This window comes from Poecilia reticulata, linkage group LG9 (genome assembly GCF_000633615.1).
Source record: "Poecilia reticulata strain Guanapo linkage group LG9, Guppy_female_1.0+MT, whole genome shotgun sequence".
NCBI classification, from domain to species: Eukaryota; Metazoa; Chordata; class Actinopteri; order Cyprinodontiformes; family Poeciliidae; genus Poecilia; species Poecilia reticulata.
The window spans coordinates 24,303,946-24,324,592 of record NC_024339.1 but is presented as its reverse complement, the minus strand read 5'-3'; the positions used below and the strand labels follow the sequence as shown (position 1 = coordinate 24,324,592).

Sequence of the window (20,647 nt, the reverse complement as noted above, 5' to 3'; positions counted from 1 at the left end):
AGAGCCGTACCATGAAGCACTGAAATACTTGTTTTTTTTTTGTTTTCTTTCTTTGAAACCTTTATGTTTAACATAACATTGTTAGACATAAGAGAGAGATAAAACACGATATTTTATGTCTATCAATATCTTTATTGTTTGAAGTTTGTTCGTCATTGAACCACGTGTGCGCAGATGTTCTAGCTCTGTCTCAGATTTGTGCATCTATCTAAGATTTCAATGGTTTGAGGAAATATTCTGCCTTTGGAAAATAACTCCACAGCGGCAGCCTTCTTCTTATTACCACTGTAGCATACATAATTTGATCACCAGCTAAGCCAGGCAGCCATGGAGTTTTTGGGAAATTCTGCTGCAGGAGTCCCACAGCTGTCACACTGCATGAGTACCACACGTTTACCCCGTTATGCCATTTACACAACTGTGACTAAATATTGAAGCAATGTGCTAATATCAACATTACACATGATACTGTGCAATACTTGAAAGTGACTGTGAAGCTGACCTCCAGTAAGTTTTCTTGAACTTGGTTATCAGAACATTTGGGAGCACTCAGAGCATTGATATTTTATTTCCAGATGGTCTCTTGATTTATTTGTTTATTTTTCTTAATACGAAGAAACATTGCAAGAGTGACATAATGAGAAAGGTTAACAACGTCACATCATATAGTTTAAAACTTTGAGCTCCGTCTGCTTAATCTCAATACACATGCACTATTCAACAGCAACATAACTTCAAAGACGTGACTAGATTTAATATTCCACATACCTGCTTCATTTAAGTCCATGTGCCATGCATTTTTCAATGTGGCAGCATTCAAAGGAAAATATGAGCGTAACATTAGTTTTAGATTACTTTTTTTGACCAATTTGTGATGATCTGACTTTATCTCTACCACAATATAATTAGATTAACATTAGATGTTAATGTTTTTTACATTAGAGTTGATATGAATGGTTGGATTTTTATCATGAATTTGACGTTTCAAATTAATTTGCACTGGTTCCGATTCTACATACATCGGTATCAATTGAACATAGTTGTCTTGTAGGTGATATTTGATATAATTCAGAACTATTAAAAAAAACAAAAAAACTTTTAACTTAACTGGCAGCAAACAGAAATACAATGGACTGCAAAGCTGATAAACCTAGTGGATGTTAATTAAATTTGATAATGGCATAAAACCAACAAAAACCTTTTTTTACTGTCACTGTTATTAGGGGATGTTTAAAGGAATCCAGTCTATTTAACTGCCATGGTTTTTTACTGTTTAGTGTGTCCATCCATTGTAGAAAATCTTTAGAAGAGCCACGTTGTTAAATTGTTACAACTACTGTCGATAAACTGAACCTCTTAGTTGCAAGAGCTTGATTTTATTATCTTTAATGCTTTGATTAAAAAACGCTTACATTTAGAGTAGTAACCGAGTTGCAGAGAACTAATGTTTTAAGGACCTCTCTGGTTTTGTCACACTGATGGTGTTAAGGAACAGTAAACTTAGTTTATTTACCCACACTACTAATCTACACAACTGTGTTTTTTTTCCCTCTTTGTTTCATCTTCCATCTTTACGTTCATTTCCATCTCTCCTCTTCCATGCTTTTAGTTCCATTTCTAATTTGCAGCAGGTTAATTTAACTGCGTCAAGTGAAGTAATTCCCTTTCTTTCACTTGATTTAGTGGCAAGTCTCCCCTTCCCCATACTGATCTCCCTGGGCTGATGGTTTCTCTTTGTGCAACGAGATGAGCTAGCTGTGTTGTCTCTCCTTCAACGGGCTGTGGTGCTCCAGGCTGTTTGAGTGGCCTCTCCATTTGGCTTTCATCCCCATTTGATCCTAGTGGTCTGAGCAAAGAAGAATATGAACTGAAATCTGACAAGCACATCATGTAAGAAAGTGGTATTATGGCTAAAGTGAAATAAAAGTGGCTTGTGCTGTAATATCAGCGGTTTTATAGTGGTTGTGGTTTTTTTTAATTTCTCCAACTTGCACTGAGTAATTCTTGATCTGCCTAGGAAGTGTTTTACTACATTTGCTTATCGTAAACCTTAAACTCCTCGGTGCGAAATAACAGATGGCTCTGCAGGCTTTCAGTACCAAGAATATGTTTTCCTCAGTGTTATATAAAGTGGCCATAAAATCACATTTTGTTGTTATTGCTCCACCTGGCATTTAGAAGAAAGCAAATATCTCTGTGCAAATCATTGTGAGATTGTGTCAGAAAGGCATGCTCACGAGAGTTCTACTTAATAACTGTTTTCATTTTTATTATTTTCACCATAACTGCTTAAATAAGGACAAATTTAGGTCTGGCAGTAAAATGAATGAAAAGCTTCAGAAAGGTTTATCTAATGTCTTTCTGGATGTGCTGGAGTTAAGTTAGGAAGTAAGTTATTTTCCACAGTTGAACATTATTGCAACCCTTCATGTCTGTCAGACTGCATCCCTCCTGATCGGCTTCCTTCTAATTTCTCCATATAACTGGTTTATTTCATCTAATGTCAGAAAAATCAGTGGAAGCAATAATGATATTGAAAACAAAATTTTTTAACCAGAATTGTCTACAGCAGGTGTGCTCAAGTCCACTCCTTGAGAGCTACAGTTCTGCAGCTTTTAGATCCATCCTTCCTCCAACAGCCTGGGATGAAATGGCTGAATTTCCTCACCAGCAGTCGTTCAGCTCTGAACAGGCCTGGTTACGAGCCATTCATTTGATTCAGGTGTGTTGGAGCAGGGATCCATCTGGAAGTTGCAGGACGGTAGCTCTCAAGGACTGGACATGAGCAACCTCTGGTCTACAGAATAGTTAAATAAATTATTATTTAATTACAACTATAGGTGATGTTAAGAAGACCAAACCCTTGTAGTACACATGTACTAAATGTCACCACAGCATTAAGAATAAAATGAAAATAAACCCAGACTCTATCAAACCACAGAAAAAGATTTTAATGTATTTTTGTTTACTTCATTGCTGTATGTGATGCTTTGAGAAAATGTTGATTTGTTTTACAAACAGAGTGAACATTTTATGTTTGTTTCTGCTATCATAAGGATTATAACTTAGGAAAGGTGATGAAAACCCAAACTTAGAACATTTCCATGTGACATAACACCACATAAAAAGACTGTTATGCAAATGTAATCAAGCAAAATTTTCTTTCTATACTGACTTTCACTGATAAAATCACAAAGTGCTTCACAGAACGCATGAGAAAAGCACATTAATTAAAACCCTGACTGCACAAATATGGTTTAGCTGCATCTTAGGTTACTCTTCTTGTTGACTGTGTTTTGCTGGACATCAAGTCAACATTTTTCCTCAGGCTTCTTCTGGCCATAGCTTACATTTCTGTAAAAAAAAAAAATCTGTTTTGCATTGGTCCTAAGTATAAACAAAATTTAAAAGAAATTGATTTGTGTGACTGCTGAACATAGGCACTGGCAGAGATGGATGGATGGATGGCTTGAATTGTGTGTGAGCCAAAAATAATACAAGCATCGCTTTTGAATTTAGTACTAAGACTTTGGACCAGGTGTGTTTGTTTTTTAAAATCCTATCATCAAATATTTTGGTCATTAATGATTAAGGAAGTATTCAGTTCACTTGCGGAGTTTGGAAACTGGATTTGTAGAACACAACTAGAAAAATATGACCAAATGATATCTGTTAAATACATTTTGAACTATAAACTCAATTTATTTCACTGCTCTGAAGTACACATTGTTTACACATAGTATAAAGGTATCAACTTAGGCTGCAAATACAAACATGTGCTAAAATGTGTTTTGGATTTCATTGTATAGAAAGGCTGCTTTTTTTCTGGAGCTTCTGTTTTTTTCAAGATTGTTAATGTTTTATCTGCTCCTGCAGCTCAATGGTTCTGGATGAGTGCATCAAATAACACAGTTTAAAGATAAGAAAATTAGCTTCTGACATCTGGCACGTCCAGTACAACAAAACCCGAGAAAAATGTCTTTTTCTGGATAAAATGCAGTTTCCTTTTATTACCCAATTGATAATAAAAATGTTGCCATATATAGGGGTGTGGAAATTAGAGCTTTCTTTAGATAGGCTGGAGGTTTGAAAATGTTTTCTGAAATGGTGAAAAAACATTCAAATGCAGACAACAACAAACAATTCATCAAGACAAAATCAAAACTGAGACTGAAGTAAATCCTATAAATATATATACACACCTTATGCAATTCCTTGAGGTTTTTCATCTCATTATATAAAAACTTAAAAAATTAAACATAACTTAAGAGTATGCTTAAATACATTCAACTCCATTTCAGTCTCTTGTTTTAATGTGATGTTTAGACCACTATCTTTAAAAATCTGTCATATTGCTTGTTCGTTAAAGCAGCAGACAGATGGTTGTATTTAAAACTGTTGACTTTAGACATGATTCTATTCTCTTTCTAGCGAGAAGGTATATTTGTTCTAAAATATACGTCATTATTTTAAAAACTTCTGTTTTATTTCACACTTGTAAGTGATTTACTTTTTTAGTGTGGTCTTGGGTTACAAATTGAACACATTAGTTCCTCTGGTCACAGATTTGTATGTTCAAAGATAAGACTGTAAGACATTTCTGAAAAAAATAAAGAAATAAAGAACTACAAAAGTGCCCATCTGATTTAGGATCTCAGAGAGATGAGATCGTTTTTCACTTCCTTAAGCTTTCTAAATCTATGACCTAGTTACATATTCATGAATCCAAACTGCACCTTTGAGTCCCACACTGCTCAAGGTATGTTTTAGAGGATTAAAAATCTTTTGCAGCCATAGGCAAATTTGGAAATCATTACAAATTTATTCAGAAGTGACTGAAAGTTGACTTCATTTCATCCCTCCCCGTTTAAATCACTGCTGTCATTTCATGCTCTTATCTATACTTATAACAATACAGTGAAAATATGTGTAATGGAGTTGGGTTCAAGTTCTGTCACCTTGGTTATTTGAACGAGAGTTATTTCACATGGCTATTATTGAGGACAGTTGACCGTTGGCACTCTGTTCTGCTCTCATATACCTCTGTGATACTTGAATTAAATGAAATTAGTTAGCTTGATGAAGAACAACTGTCAAAGGTGCTAAATTCCCCTTTTCATTTCGGCCTTGGTATTTTCAGCCATTGCAGATGCAAATGAGATCAGCTGGTGTGAATCAGGCATAAACCAAGGCTGCTGGGATTACTTTGTTCTGCATAGGAAAAAAAAACACTGTTTGTTTTTTAAAGTCTGGATCAGTTTAAATTTTTTCCTCACAAAATAAACTCTGTTTATACATTGCATTAACAATGTTAACTTCAAATGCAAAACATTTATGAATAGTACATGGCAACTTCCAGGATCTGCTTTAGATATTGTTGATATAAACTCAGTCTGATAGACCACCTCAAGTTGTTCTTGACGGATTTTTATTCTGTAAACAAACTCATAAAAAAACATGTTATCTACCAAAGTTTTTTTTTTATTATTTGATTCCATTTGCAAAAGAAAAGTAGCCAGTTCCAGTCTATTGAAAACATAAATAAATCTTTAATGATGTATATAATAATTGTTGCTCTCAAGATTTAAAAATTGTACCTAAAGAAATTGATCTGTTGACTGATAGATTATTGTGCATAAGGCTGCCAGAGTCAAGGTTGTATGTATGAAGTATGGAAGTATGGAGGTGTCAACATTAAGAATTGGCCACCTCCATACTTCAGTTTTGCCAGAAGGAACTGGTTTATTTAATAGATAGATGTCATCATGAAGGAAGAACATTAAGTTAATATAGATGTCTTAAGACATCATCTAGGAAGTTAAAGCTCAGTATAAAATGGGTTTCTCCAATGGACAGTAAACATATCCAAACAGCCAAAGTGGTAACAAAGTGGCATAAGGATAGCAAAAAGTTTTTTTTTTTTTTTTTAGCATGAGCATCACAAAGTTGATCCTACTGAAAATGTGTGGGCAGATCTGGAATGTTTGTGCAAGTGAAACAAACAGCCTTCAAACCTGACTCAGCTACACCAATTCTAACAGAAGGAATGGTCCAAATTTCCAGCAAAATATCGTGAAAAGCTTGTGGAAGGACACCTAAAACCTTTGACTCAAGTCATACAGTTTAAAGTCCAAATACTGAGGGAATGTATGTAAACTTGTGATCTCGAAAACATTAATAAATAAATCTCCATAATATTCTTTCTCTCTAAATTGTGGCATTTTGCAAATAGAAATAATTTTGGTAAATCTAAATGAACTTGCCAAGATAAGTTTGATCTGATTTAGCTTGAAACAGCAAGAAAAAAAATGTGTATTTTTATTCAGCGTATGTAAACTTCTAGTTTCAACTATAAATGTCTTAGAGGACATTTTTCTACTTTGATAGGTGAATGAATTGGTATGATCGATCGATTGATTGATATGTTTGTTGTCCTGTCACAGTTTGTCGTTTGTTTTTTTTTTAATTATTATTATTTTGCACAAGATGCTCAACAGTAGGTTGCACTTGGGCTCTGCCAACCCTGCTGGTTTCACAGTTTTTGGTTTGAACATCACCACAAAAGACAAAACTCCCAGGTGATTGTGTAAAACAAAGGGCATCTGCCAGGCCAGCTTGTCAATTTAAGCTTGTATCAGCTGAACTGAGGAAAATAGGCAGGACAGAAATTGAGGTGACAAAACCCTGAGATTTCCTTTTGAAGTAGTACACATGGATGAACAGATGCAGGTGTTAAAACTTGGATTAAACATGTTGCATTAAAATTCAATCAATGCGTCATTTGGTGATTTAGTTCCAAGATAGTGCTGTATTTGTATGAAGGTTTCCACAAATCGAGCAACATTAAGGAAAGTCATATGATCTATGCATTTCATTTTAATCTACATAAGAGCCTATTATGTCTGATTATCTGTGCTAATAAATTAAAGGAATATGTCTTCGTGTTTCTTGTCTTTCCTCTCTTCTTCTAGACATCAATGAATGTGAAAAGGATCCTTGCAAGAATGGGGGAATTTGCACTGATCAGGTTGCGAACTACTCTTGTGAATGCCCAGGGGAGTACATGGGAAGGAACTGTCAATACAGTAAGTGATGTTTTCTTTTCACTTCTTTAGAACTCACTCAGATTACTTTTCAGCTGCAAAAATATGGATGTGGAGCTTGTGATATTTGATTTTCTCTTGCACCCAAAACATGTCAAAGAAATTTCATTACATGAACTCAATAGTAGATTCAGCATTTTACCCTCAAATTAGAGATGAAGTGGGATTATTATAGTTTACTTGGGATTTGTGTTTAAACACATTAGATTTGACATAAAACAATGACCAGAAGGCGAAAACGTGGACTCTCAGCTGTAATTGGATGGAGTTTACACCTTCAGAAGATGAAGTGTACAGGAAGGATATCTCATTCATAAATATCCCAGAGGGCTAATGTAACTGGGTACAAAAGTCCTTCATTCTCTTGCTAATATAAATCTCAACAACTCTTAATAACCCTGAAGCTAGTAGTCAGTACTGTAAATGTATTCTCTTTGTGCTTCTTTGATTTAAAATTTGGTGCTGCAGGATAGCCAGATTTGTTACTCGTCCGTGTTTTCTGTCTGTAATATTCAAATGCTACTTGATGCTGTTGAACAATAATATTCAAAAAGGAGTAGCTGCATTTGTTGATAAACTCTCTTTAATCGTTTTTTTCCCGAAATTGTTTAAACATCTGCTTTGAGGTCGTTTTTTGACAGAAGCATCAAAAAGCGAAATAAACAATTGCTTTGAGCTCAAAGCAATTGTTTATTATAGTCTTTGCTTTATGTTGGTGTCAACAGCAATTAAGAGTCAATATAAAATATCATACCAATTTAAAACAAGTATCTATTTAACTGCCATAGCCATTTTAAAACATATTATACTTTTTAAAAAATGTTGTTTAACTGCAAGTGTAATCAGTCCAAAATATGTTTTCTTGATAGAATTTTGCTACCAAAGTTTGGTAGCCATTATCAGTTATGCCTAGTTAACGTGGCAAGATTTTTATGCTGATTTTTATCCCGGTTTTCCCCGTCTGGCAATCCTTAGGATGCCCCAGTTATCGGGATGGCTCTTAAGATAATCTTTATGTTATGTTTGGCGTACTAAGAGTGATCTGGTCCGCTCGGATGGACCAGATCCAATCTAAAATTTGGGTGTTCATCCAAGAACAAACAAGAAAATAGCCTGTTGAATGTGACGTTTAGTCAATCAGAAACTAAGGTGACAGAAACAGAGGGGAATCCAAAATACAGAAGACATAACAACAGCAGGAAGCCAGTTGTAAAAGTCTGATATATTGATTTTTCTCTATTAAATATAGTTCACAAACTATCACCTTTGCTTCTTCCCAGTTGACCGTGTTTATGAACTCTGGACACACATTTGGTCTCAAGAGTTTTTGTGAAATGTCCTGTCTTTCATTTGAATGTTTGAATGAAATCAGTTTGTGTGGCTTGTTGCTCCTGATGTGTGATGATAAGACCAAATCTGCTATATTTAAGTTATTTTATCGTAATGTATGTGGTCTTACAGATTTTGAAGATTGACCATCAATTTTAAATTCACTCCATATGAACCAGCCATCAGCAGCCAAAAATGCCTTTTCTAGCTGTTAAAAACTGACCAGCACTATTTTACATAATTTAATCACATTTCACTAAATAACTGGTTCCTATCAAGGCTACTAAATCAATAAAATCATAAATCCACCCTTGGTGTTACATGGTACGGTCTGTATGGTAGGAAGTCTCTCAAATCAGTAATCAGCAAAGCAGACAAAAGGACTTAAATATTGTGCTTGTGCTTCTTTATTAGTAAGTTTATTCATTGTGGAGCTGTATGCTTTAAACTGAAATATTTTGGAAAAACCACTTCAGAACTCTATCCACAGAGAGGAAATAACATCAGCTTTGTTTCATGATTTATTACAGCCATGTGCAGGATACCATTTACTGGATGACCACTTCACAGAAATGTGTTTATTCACTAGAAAGAAGGTTATTAAAACAAGCCTTGGATAGAGTTCTGTTACTGCACACTATTTGATGTGTGCATTTTTAGGCTCACTGGTCACTTTATTAGGTACTTCTCTTTAATTGCACTACACAAATAGAAAATCAATCAATCGCATATGAACAGTAAATTGCATTTAGCCATTTAGGTGTTGTGAAGACGGCTTACTGAGGTCCAAGCTGAGCAGCTGAATAGGGACTTAAATTACTTTGTCTTAGTTGCCGGTGCCAGATGGCCTGGTCTGAGTAATTTGAAAATTGCAGATCTGCTTATGAATGGTGCAAAATGGAAAAAAATATCCAGTATGCAGCAGTTGTGTGTATTAAAATGCCTTCTTGATGCCAGCGGTCAAATGAAAGCAACCAGATTGTCTTGAGATGATAAGGTGGCAACAGTAGCTTTAATAACCACTTGTTGCAACCAAGCATATCTGAATGTATAACATGTCAAACACCTTGAAGCAAATGGGCTACAGCTGCAGAGTACTACGCCAAGTGAAACTCCTTACAGTTTGAAACAGGAAACAAAGGCTACAATTCACACAGACTCACCATGGTTGGACATTACCAGCCATATATAAATAACATGTGAAATCTTCTTGGTGGTCAGCGTATCAGACCAAAAGTTGGTTTATGTAAAGTGATTTCTTTGTCTCATTTTTTTCCCTACTCAAAGATGGGAAGTAATATGTGATTATTTATCATAAGTGAGCTTGAGGAGGACATGATTGTGAGGGGTTGTCGTGTTTCACAATGCTTTTGTGCTCTTAATATGTTCAAGTGAGTGGAGTTAAACGGCTGTTTATATCTGTGTAATGTAACACAGTGGTATCTATCTATACATTGACCAGTCCGGGCAGCTTTTGCTTTTTCTGGTGTCCATAATTTGCTTTTCTTGCCACCAAAAATCAGTGCAAAAGTTCCTTTGTCTTATTTTTCTTATTTAGTTTTATTTAATTTATTTATTTTATAAAGGAAGTACTAAAGTAAAATTGCATTAAGGTGTTAAAAAAAACTGAATTTTGTACCTTTTCTCTAATCAAAATATGCATTTAGTAATAATATCATAAAATATAAAATACACTGTGTGTAAATCAAATCCTAGATGAATAGATTTAGATAGCGTCTGCTGTGCTTTTATATGATAAAGATTTATAACATTGACCTTTTGAGATTCACTCTCAGGCATAGGAATGCTGAGGTGTCAGATAAAATTTGACTTGTGAGGAGAATGTGTGTAGGTGGAGGGGATCAGGTGTGACTGTGTAACAAAGCAGTTTTTCTTTCTGCATATCCAGAAAAATGTTGTTAATATAACCGATGAAGCATGTTTCCCAGATATGTGAGAGCCAAGGACTGGTTGTGTTCCAACCTGAGGATGTTCTCTTTTTGCATCCAAGAAAAACAAAATGTCATTAATGTGCTGCCTTTAAAAAAGCAGGATCTTCTTGTGAGGGCTGTTTGTTTGCTTTATCCTTTCTGGAGAAGATGAAGACTGTTTTAACTGATTGAGTATCTGATATATGCATCTGATACAAACACATGTCTTCTTCTCTGATTTGTTCCACACTGTGTGTTGGCAATGGTTTATTCAAGTAATGCATTTTTACACTTTATACTTCTTTGTTGGTGAAGTGGTCACTGTTGCTTGTCGTATTGTGACAGAGATCAGTGTTTTTGTACAGATCTCTGAGCTAATGAAGATGAAAAGTAAAAAGCAGCATCAGGTCTTTTAGCTGCCAAGACAAACCACTGTTAGATATGCAACAAACAAAGTAGAATCATCATATGATATTATTAAAATAACCGCTTACAACTGTCCTACATTATCTTGACGACTCAATCTAGCATCTAATGAAAACTGTTTTTCTATATAATTTTGCAGAAATACCATCTAATTGAAGAATATATCCTAACCCACAAGGCATCTTAGACTAATAATCTTAGGGCATGCAACTTTTTTTTTTCTTCCTTTTTTGCTATTGTGTCAAAAAAAATTTAAGTGACTTTCAATTGCCTATCAGATTTGAAAACTTGACAGCACATAAATATATATGTTCCCTTTTCCCCAACCTCATTTGTCACCTACTGAAGCCCTGCTATATGGCTGACATCTGTTTCATCCGTTTATCATTCTTTCCCTTATCAACTCTTACTGCTGCATGCTCATTAGTATTGTTATGTTGGCATTAATTTCAGTTGGGTAGTAATTTGCAAGGGTCTAGGCAGAGCTTGTGGGAGATGGATTCAGCTGTCACTGCACTCCAGTGTTGGTGTTAGCAATGTGAGCTACCATGAGGCTGATATATGCTCAGAGGGCAGCAGGGCAAGGCCCGGGGGCCAGCTGCCTCTGCTGCACTGACGAACGACTGGCAGGCAGCTCGTTAAGACTGGCCCATCATTGCCACAAGGTGAAAAGGAATGTCGCTTTGCAGTGGTGTCTTGTCACAACATCCACATATTATATCTCATGAGAGCGCTACCAAAGAGGTAAAGCATCTAGGCAAATATTATATTACGGTGACACAGCATAACATAAGTCCAATATGTCAGCCTGTACAGAAAAAAAAAAGACCCTTGTTTTTCACCTGCAGAATTTCAGATTTAGGTTGTTACCACAGCCAATGAGACCAAGCCTATTGGAGGCACACACTTACAGTCAATCACATTGGAAATACCTACTTAAACTTGCTTCATCTGGTCCCAATCGTTCCACTGTTTTAACGTACAGTTAAAAAGTCTTCATGTCTCTAACCAATTCTTCACATTTTATCACATAGGGCCACAAACATATTTGTTTAGAGTTTTATGTGATGGAACAAAATAAAATAGCACATATCAAGTAACAAGTGTATTACAAATGTAATCCGATTCCTCCAAATCAAATCTATTGAATCGTTGTCAGAAAATGTAATAAATAAAAATCTTTGGTGTATGAGTTAGAATTCAATCACAAAACTCTAATGGACCAGGTAATGCTTAAAAAGGTGTATTGAAATATGAAGAAGATATTTTGTTTGGCAACAAGGACTGACTTTCATTTAAAAAAAGTTTGAGAATAGTCTATTACAAAATGCTTGCAAATAATTTTCAGGCAATTTTTGAAGGACATTATAACTAGATCAAATAATTCTGGATTATCTTTCTATTGAACTGTGGAAAACTTTGAACGGTTTCGAGAACATTAAATTGGAAGAAACATTTCGTAGGCAGTTCACTTAAGGCCTTTTTGCAGTACAGGGCGTGGCTGCGGTCGCCCCGTCCCTATTTTACTCCGGCCCTTGTTGTGTTTGCGCCAGAGAGCAGAGATTATTATATTTTTTTAAATATGCAACGGTGGTAGGAGTTTGTCCTGTAATTGCTGGGTTACCTGTTTGAATCCCTGCTTCATATGTCTCAGTTGTTGTGTCCTTGAGCAAGACACTTCACCAGTCTTATCTGCTTGTGGTGGTCAGACGAGCCAGTCATACCAGTTCATGGGAACCTTGCTCCTGTCAGCCCGCCCCACGGTAGCTGTGGCTGCAGTCCAGGAGCTTGCCACCATCACCATGTGAATATGAATAGTGTGAAGCACCATCATTGTCCTGTCCAGCTCCTATAATTGCTCATCAACAAGGATACTGAAGAAAACATTACCTCAGCACTACCCTTTGACTAAATCAATAATAATAATAAAAAAAAAATCACATCTGAGTATCATTTCTGAGCTGGACTTGGGCCTGGTGCAGTTGAACCACTGCTGTGGCTGGTGTGACTTTCTCCCACTCTAGCAAGGGATTTCCAGATCAGGAAACCCAGAATATTGCAGATCATTTGAATTAGGGACACGTTCCCTGATTTCTAAATTTTGGCCAATGGGTGCTTGTAAATGCAGTCTTCTTTGTTGCACAGAGCACCTCTAGATAAACATCCAAATTAAGCACAAGTGGTGGCACAATTGAAGTCCTCTTCTATTTGTTCTATAGGCCCTTTTTATAGAGTATACATTCACATTTGAGATTGTGACATTAGGATGTGTTTCTCATGCTGCAAAGTTATGCATAAGGTATTTAAGTGATCCATTCTTATTGTCATGGGAGAGAATTATGTTTCTCAGTTTCCCAGTACACTTTTCCTAATTAGTAGCAGTCTTGAACCTATGTTGACTTGCAGTTCAAAGCCACTCGTGTAGATCTGGAAACGTGCTGATAAATATTGTTATTACAAATGCAATTTTCTGTAAAATAATTTCATGCTCAAATAAATATATGCACTGTTAGAATTAATACTTCAGTCTTCAAATACACCATTAGGCTTCCTAACTGACAGCCAGCTTGCTCATTATAGTTGAAAAATGGTAGATATATATTTAATGGGGCAAAAAATAAATGTAAACTAATTTGTGCTTTATTTTGGCTCTTTAGCGTAAAGATGTTTGACATTTAATTGAGGAAATGTAATGTATTGTGAGTCAGAATTTATGGGAATTCAAATATCATTTGTATGATTATTGTGCAGGCTTATTTATGACCAAAGAGCTTTGAAAGATCCTACAAAGATATGGATATTTCCAAGCATTTAATTGCAATGGGGATAGCTTGTACAAAAATAAAAGCTGCTTACACTTAGACTTTTGAAGAGGTTCAAATTAAGTTGATCTATCTGATATTGAAAAATCAGCTGGCTCTCAGAGCTCCAGCAGGAAGCCTGTGTATCCACCTACACCAGTCTGGAAGCAGTGAGTCACATAGAATGAACCACTGAAGCAAGATTGATTTGCCATGCTGGAATGCATGAACACATCTCTCAACTCACTGTACACCCCCATACACACACGTGCGCGTGCACGCACACACACACACACGCATACTCTTGTTCTGTTTCCCTATCTTTGCAGGGACTTTTCATTGACTTTTCATTTCATTTTCATCTGACTTTTCATTGACTTCCATTTATTTTTACAGTCGAACCCTGGCTGTTACCCTAAACTTAACCATTATCAGTACAAACCCCTAACCTAACCTAAACTCAGTTCATACTTTAATCATGAACCTCACCCATAACCCAAAAACAGTGCCTCTTTTAGGGCCTTAGCTTTGGGCTCCATGAGCAGCAGTACTTGTTGGAAAAATGATTACAATGTATCAAATACAGGGCCACACACTATATCCATTTGGATATTCTCTTGCCTCTCCTACAGTCTATAGTGGATACTCCCTGAACTCTCTTCAGACATTACTCAGTGTCTCCTAAGACTTCCTGTTGACTAAGACCCTAAAGTTTTAGCAGCTGGATAAGTTGTGCTGCGGTTGTTTTCATTGTTCCATTCTTCCCTCACTCTTGACTTTGCTGCTGCATGGCTAAAGCTCCCTTACAGCTCTCTATGCTGCCAGTTTCATTATCTGTGTGTGTGTGTGTGTGTGTGTGTGCGTGTGTGTGGGTGTGTGTGTGTGCGTGGGCGTGTGCGTGTGTGTGTGTGTGTGTCTGTTCCCTCTGTGTGTGAGCACAGAGTTTGAAATTCCGTAGGAGTTTTGTTTTAATAGTGAAGGGTCCATCATAGCTTCCCAGTGGCCATCGCTTCAGGCATCCCCTTAAGGCTGCTTTGCATGAACACAGTTCATTTGCAGTTTTCACTTCAGTCTGTTTGTTCCACCTGGGCTCTGACTAAAGTCTGACTATGACATACCTACACTCTTAGGAAACTTTTAAGTTAATTAAGTCTCCTTCTTTGTAGTTTAGAGCAGATTTGTTTAAGTATTTTAGCCAGAAATACACTAGCAGACAGTAGTCAAATAAGTTAAATATTCTATATTTAGAAACAACACAATTCACAAAAACATCTATTACCAAAAATCAATGTTCTTATGACTTATTATTGATTGCTTGAGACCCATTATTCAGATGTCCAAAGTCAGCCATGATTTGGGGAGCCATGCCATCTACTGCTGATGGCCTGTTTACATAAGTCCTAAGTCAGAACAGATATCTAGCATTCAGCCTCCAATGCTTCCCCAATCTTCTTGAAGACATAATTCATTTTCCAGTAAGACTGTTGGTGGTGAACTTTGGGTTTTCATCAGCTGTAACTCATAATCATCAAAATTAACATAAGTTAAATCTTCCAATATTGCAATATGAACTTTTAATTTATATTGCAATGTTTAATTGAACTGAATTAAGTTTGGGTTTTTTTATGTTTATTTTCAGTTTCCTTTCCATGATTTTTAGATGTCAGGGGGAACTAAATGTTGCATATGCTGAAACAGTGTGAGCACTGAAAATGAACAGGAGATAGGAAAAAAAAAACAACAAACACCCGAACCCTTCTTCAGGCTGACTGAACTGAATTATTCCACCAATGATAGCCAAAGTATATGAGCTATTTCAATGGAAAGCACCAGTAGCGTTTATTTGTTGTGGATGCCTTTTACACTTGATTTACCTTAAACATAGTCTACATTTCAGGAGAGAACCGACATTATTGCTGAGAATGCAGCTTATAACGTTTTTATTTGAAAACAAAAAATCTCTTCCCAGCTATAATCCTTTGCATTTATGACAACTATTTGCATGACTTATGGTCTAATTAAAACTTAAGCATCTGTCACAAATAATATGCCTAAGCCCCCAGTAAAGCTGGGACTCTGTTTATGGTGGGAGCTATTTTGTCAGCTTGAAGAAGCAAAAAGACACCAGGCTTTAAGACTTTGAATTAGAATGTGTTGAGTGCAAATGCAGTTTATTACCAATTATGGGTGAAAAAGTAAAATATCTTAAAAATAAAGCTTTTTATGATGAGGCACTGAAGGGAACAATTTTATTACAGCAGTTATTTCAGGTTGGAAGATTCTTAACTAAAGTGATGCCTTATATACTTTTATGCCAATGAGTCAAAAGTGTTTGAACCAACACTTCCACCAAAGCTGAAGCATTTCAATGTGAATAAGAGCTCTTCTAGTATGTCTTATTGATGTCTTTAAAGTTATTTTGTAACTTTTAAGATTAAGCTGCATGGTTTGAAAATGGTTTATTTTGGAGGAAGAAACTGTTCAGCGAGTGTAAATTTAGAAAATCTTCTATGTTCACGAGGAAAGCAAAAAGAAAAGAGAACCTGTTTTCCAAGTGAATAATTTGTTAAATCATTTAATCTTCTTTGTTAATAACTGTGTAAAGAATGTCCCTCCCTGACTCTGCCTCATACCTAAGTGTCTTCGAATTAACCTTACCAAGTTGACATTTTTATTTTACTGGAGGCATGTTTAATGAAATGCACAGCATGTCCGGACAGCAAGGATTAAGGGTGAAAACACAACCGGCTGTTCTCTTACTTAAAGATCCTTGTCTCTTTTCTTTCTCACTTGAATGCTGTGAATGGTAAGATGCTTAACATTGCACAAATAAAAAGGAAAGAGTTAGGCAGCCTTAGCCACATTTCCTGTAGAGAAAAACAATAAGGACTTTGTTCTGGACAGAAAAACAATATGGAGAATCTGTGAAATAGTTTTATAAAATGTGAACAGACAACTTTCATTGTTTACGGTTTTGGCTTTTCAGGACTTTGCTATATTTAAAACAGTGGGAAATTTCTTGTTTTGAGGTTAAACCTACATTTATTATCACAGATAAATAAACAAAACCCTTCTCGTGGATGCCAAAGGCAAAAACCCGTCATATAGATGTTGCTAACTCCGTTTTGCAGCTTTCACATATGTGCTGTTTAAGTGAAGCTATCGGTTCAGTTTTGAAGAGCTGGCATTCTACACAAGTATGGGGAAGACTGCTGACTGAACAGTTGCCGAGTATACTTTCACTTAAAGGGAAAGCCACAAATGGTAACTGCTGAAGAAGCTGGCTGCTCAAATAGAGCTATGGGAAGTTGAATGGAAGAAAAAAGTGTGGCAGAAGAATGCGTAGAAGCCAGAGTGATAACCACCGCCCCGAAAGGGCTGTGAAGCCAAGGCCATTCAAGAATTTAGGGAACCTTCAAATAGCCAGGACCACAGTTAGAGTCAACACCGACATACAGGACATGGGTTATTCTGTATCTGTTCAAATCCTTTTGTTAAGCCATTCTTAAATCAAAACATCAATATAGAATTTAACGTCCATGATGTCACAGTGGATCATTGATTGGCAACTTTGAACTAAATCCAGACTATGGGATTTTATCAAGAAGTTGAAAATGAGAAATAATAAAGCCAACAGTGTGAATGAGCTAGATCACAATTATAGCCACCCAATTCATGCAAAATGACCTCTGGCCAAGTATCAAATGCATGCACTGTATGGTGTTGTGAAATATTAAAAATAGAGGTGGTAGATGTTATGATCTTAGTTTGTGAAGATTTAGAAAATGTTGAGAAGACAAAGCAAAGACATTGTGAGATAATGTATAAGAAACATCCCATATGTACATTACAGTTCCAGGTTCTTGCTCAAATGAAAGTTTTATTTTCTTTTCCTTCAGCTGCAAAAAATATGGAGCTGGGATCATTTCTACTGGTTTCAGTAAATACCATGATAGTAGTATAAACGCTATTATAGATGAAAATTAAATTACCGTTTAATTATATTTAGTACTTTTAATTTTTTTTTACTATCAAGTGCCTTGTCTGAGACATGCTGCAGCATATTCAAGCAGAAGTAAAGAAACACAGGGGTGTTCATACCCCCCAGATACCACCAAGTGCTGTCTGAAGCATAAATAAGCTTCTGTCTGGATGTTTGCACTCTTCAAAATTGTCTGGTTTGCCTGTTTAATTGGTTATAAGCCTGTCAGGTTTATTGTGTCTGAAGGTGTGATTGCTCTCGGCAGGCCAGGCAGAATAAAATCATAAGAATTTATGTTTTATTTATAGAGTCAATACAGCAAACCTTTGCAATCAAACCCTTATCCACACATAAACGTTCTGAACTTCAAATAGCATAAAGCTGATTTAAACTCCTCGCAGGCTACAGCCTGAATGCAGATATATGTGTGATCTGCTGTAATTTTTCCCTGACATGAAGGATTTAATATTGAAGACATTGCAAGTTTCTTATGTTGGTGATGAAATTATGAAAATGATTGCTGCTACTTACAAGAGCCCCCCATGATAATGGTGACATTAATGATTAACTGGTAAATGAGATGAATACAATAAAGATCATAAAATAATTTGATGCTGTTGCATATTATAAGTCAACATGTTGCTAAAAGTCAGAGGGCAGTTTGAAATTCAAACTACTTTTTGTGTTGAAAGCGACATTTCTTTAATGTTCTGCTTGACATATGTAGCAGAAAGGAATATGATTAGATGTGATATTTCTATTTTTTTCCCTTAAGAGCTTTGATTGTATGTAGGAAAACAATGATAAAATTTTGATTGTGATTTTACTGCAGAAAATGTGACATTTTTTATGTTATCCACTATTAATTCAAATTTGAAAAAGAAAATGGGAGTTTTCATTAGCTGTAAACCATATTAATTGAATTTGCATAATAAACACTTGAAATGTATCCATCTGAACGTAATGAATCTATTTAATATGTGAGCATCATTTTTCGAAGTGAGATGCTGAAAGAAATGACCTTTTTCACGATTATCTAAGTTATTAAGACATAGGGACAAAAATTAGAGAAACAGTAGTTTTTAATTGGGGGTTGCACAGGCTCAGAAAAATAACAATTTGTAGTTTTTTCTTGGGGATAAAAAGAGTGGAATAAAACATCATATGGCAGAGAAACTTAGAGCTGCAATCTTGTTGCGTACTTGGAAAATCAAATGTAGTCTGCTTGCACTATTTGCACGTTTTGAAAGCTTCATCTGTCTTCCCTCCTTTCTTTTCCTAGAATGCTCTGGACCACTGGGCATGGAGGGCGGCATAATCTCCAACCAACAGATAACAGCCTCCTCCACCCACCGTGCTCTCTTTGGCTTGCAGAAGTGGTACCCATACTTTGCACGCCTCAACAAGAAGGGCCTGGTCAACGCCTGGACGGCTGCCGAGAATGACAGATGGCCATGGATCCAGGTAAAGCACAGTGACAGGATGGCCAGCATGCAAAGCCAGCTCTGTGCTCGAGAAAACTAAATTAGGGCACAGGTGCAGTGTTAATTAAATACAGGCCCCTAGTTGGTTGTGTCTTTAAATAGTAAAGTTTTACTTGCATTTCAAAGTTGGCTCCACACTTATAAAGAACCCTAAAAAGGGCTAAGTAGAGTGCAGAACAGATGCAGACGTCAATTAGGAAAGTGATTGACTTGCTCAAACATTTTGAAGTGGTCAAATAATTTAAATTACAAAATTAAGTTTAATCTAAATTAATTCTTGACTCTAATCTAAAAAAAAGCCACTGCAATTTATGCGAATACCCTTATTTTCCTTGAAAAAGTTCAGTTTTAACACTGAAGACAGTGTAAGTCCTCAATTCATAACTTTTTGAATTCTGAAACCTTTAGCCAGTTTGTATTGACCAAAAAAAATTGTTTTCCTTGAACTATGGCTAAGTATTGTCTTATTGTTGAAAATCATAAAATCATCTTGCAGTATCCTTTATGTTGTAACCCAAAAATCACGCGGTATCTTCTCTTGTGAGGTGGGTGTATTGTCCCACCCCTAGACAACTCGCCTAAATGTGAAATTTCACAAATCTAACTTCTAATTTATACCTCAATAACTTAATATTCTGGATATAATTAGAGCTTAGCAAGGTTTGTAAGGTTAAAACTAAGACACTCAATATAGAAATAATTCATTACACTGATATGATGAGTTCCTTTTTAAATGTGTGAAGTTTGCTCTGTAAATTAATGGATGATACATTTGATGTTTGATCCAAGTTCTAACTGTAATTTTCATGTTAAAATCACAACATTTTTGCCTTTTGTACTGCAGCGTTTCAGTAACCTCCTACAGGGCTTTTATCTACAACAAGCATACAAATGTGAAAAGATATCCATATTTATTGCAAAGCAAGCACTGATGTTTAAAATTCTTCTTTTTCTCTGACTTTGTTGAAGTTAACATTCTTGCTGCGCTGTTAGGCAACGCTTATTGTCAAAGCACAAAATAGATCAATAGGAGTTGCAAATAGCCTCCCTTGTTTGTGCCCTTTCCCAAGTCCAACCCTAAGATAGTTTGTGTTCATATGAGACAATGGTTTAAGAGAAACCGATGAGACCATAGAGTCTATGTCTACATAAATAGTGTAAAGTCATATCTTCTTTTTCCTTTTGCTGGAGACTAAATTTTGCACACTAACTACAGAGTCATCAATACATAACTTTTGGGGTTTGTGAAGCCTTTAGTTAGTTTGTGTAAATCAAAAAATGGGGATTCTTAGTTTTTTTCAAAACCATTTCTAAATATCGCCTTGTCTGTATGCCGTAATCCCAAAATAATGTAGCGTTTTTCATATTGCGAGCTGGATGTATTCATGCACCCCAATTAATCATGCAAGAAGGATGGTAGATGTGACATTTGATTTCATGCACAAAATAACTTCTATTGTTTTCCAATTATGTCCAACGCATTAATAGTTTACATTATTTTTATTAGACAGCGTTTCAAGAGAAATTGATCAGAATATCAAATGTACAGTGATATATTCTTCTTTTTCTTGTTCTTAATTTTTACTATTGG

At 35.8% G+C, this 20,647-nt stretch overlaps 1 protein-coding gene across 2 annotated transcripts in view; it reads left to right on the top strand.

Annotated features, from left to right (window-relative positions):
- The window catches only part of edil3a (EGF-like repeats and discoidin I-like domains 3a), a 265,981-nt gene that overhangs the window by 184,765 nt on the left and 60,569 nt on the right, over positions 1-20,647 (top strand). For both annotated transcript variants that reach the window (XM_008418884.2, XM_008418883.2), the window contains 2 exons: positions 6,972-7,085; positions 18,855-19,036. In XM_008418884.2, coding sequence (XP_008417106.2) covers positions 6,972-7,085; positions 18,855-19,036 — 296 coding nt within the window. The remainder of the gene's footprint in view (positions 1-6,971; positions 7,086-18,854; positions 19,037-20,647) is intronic.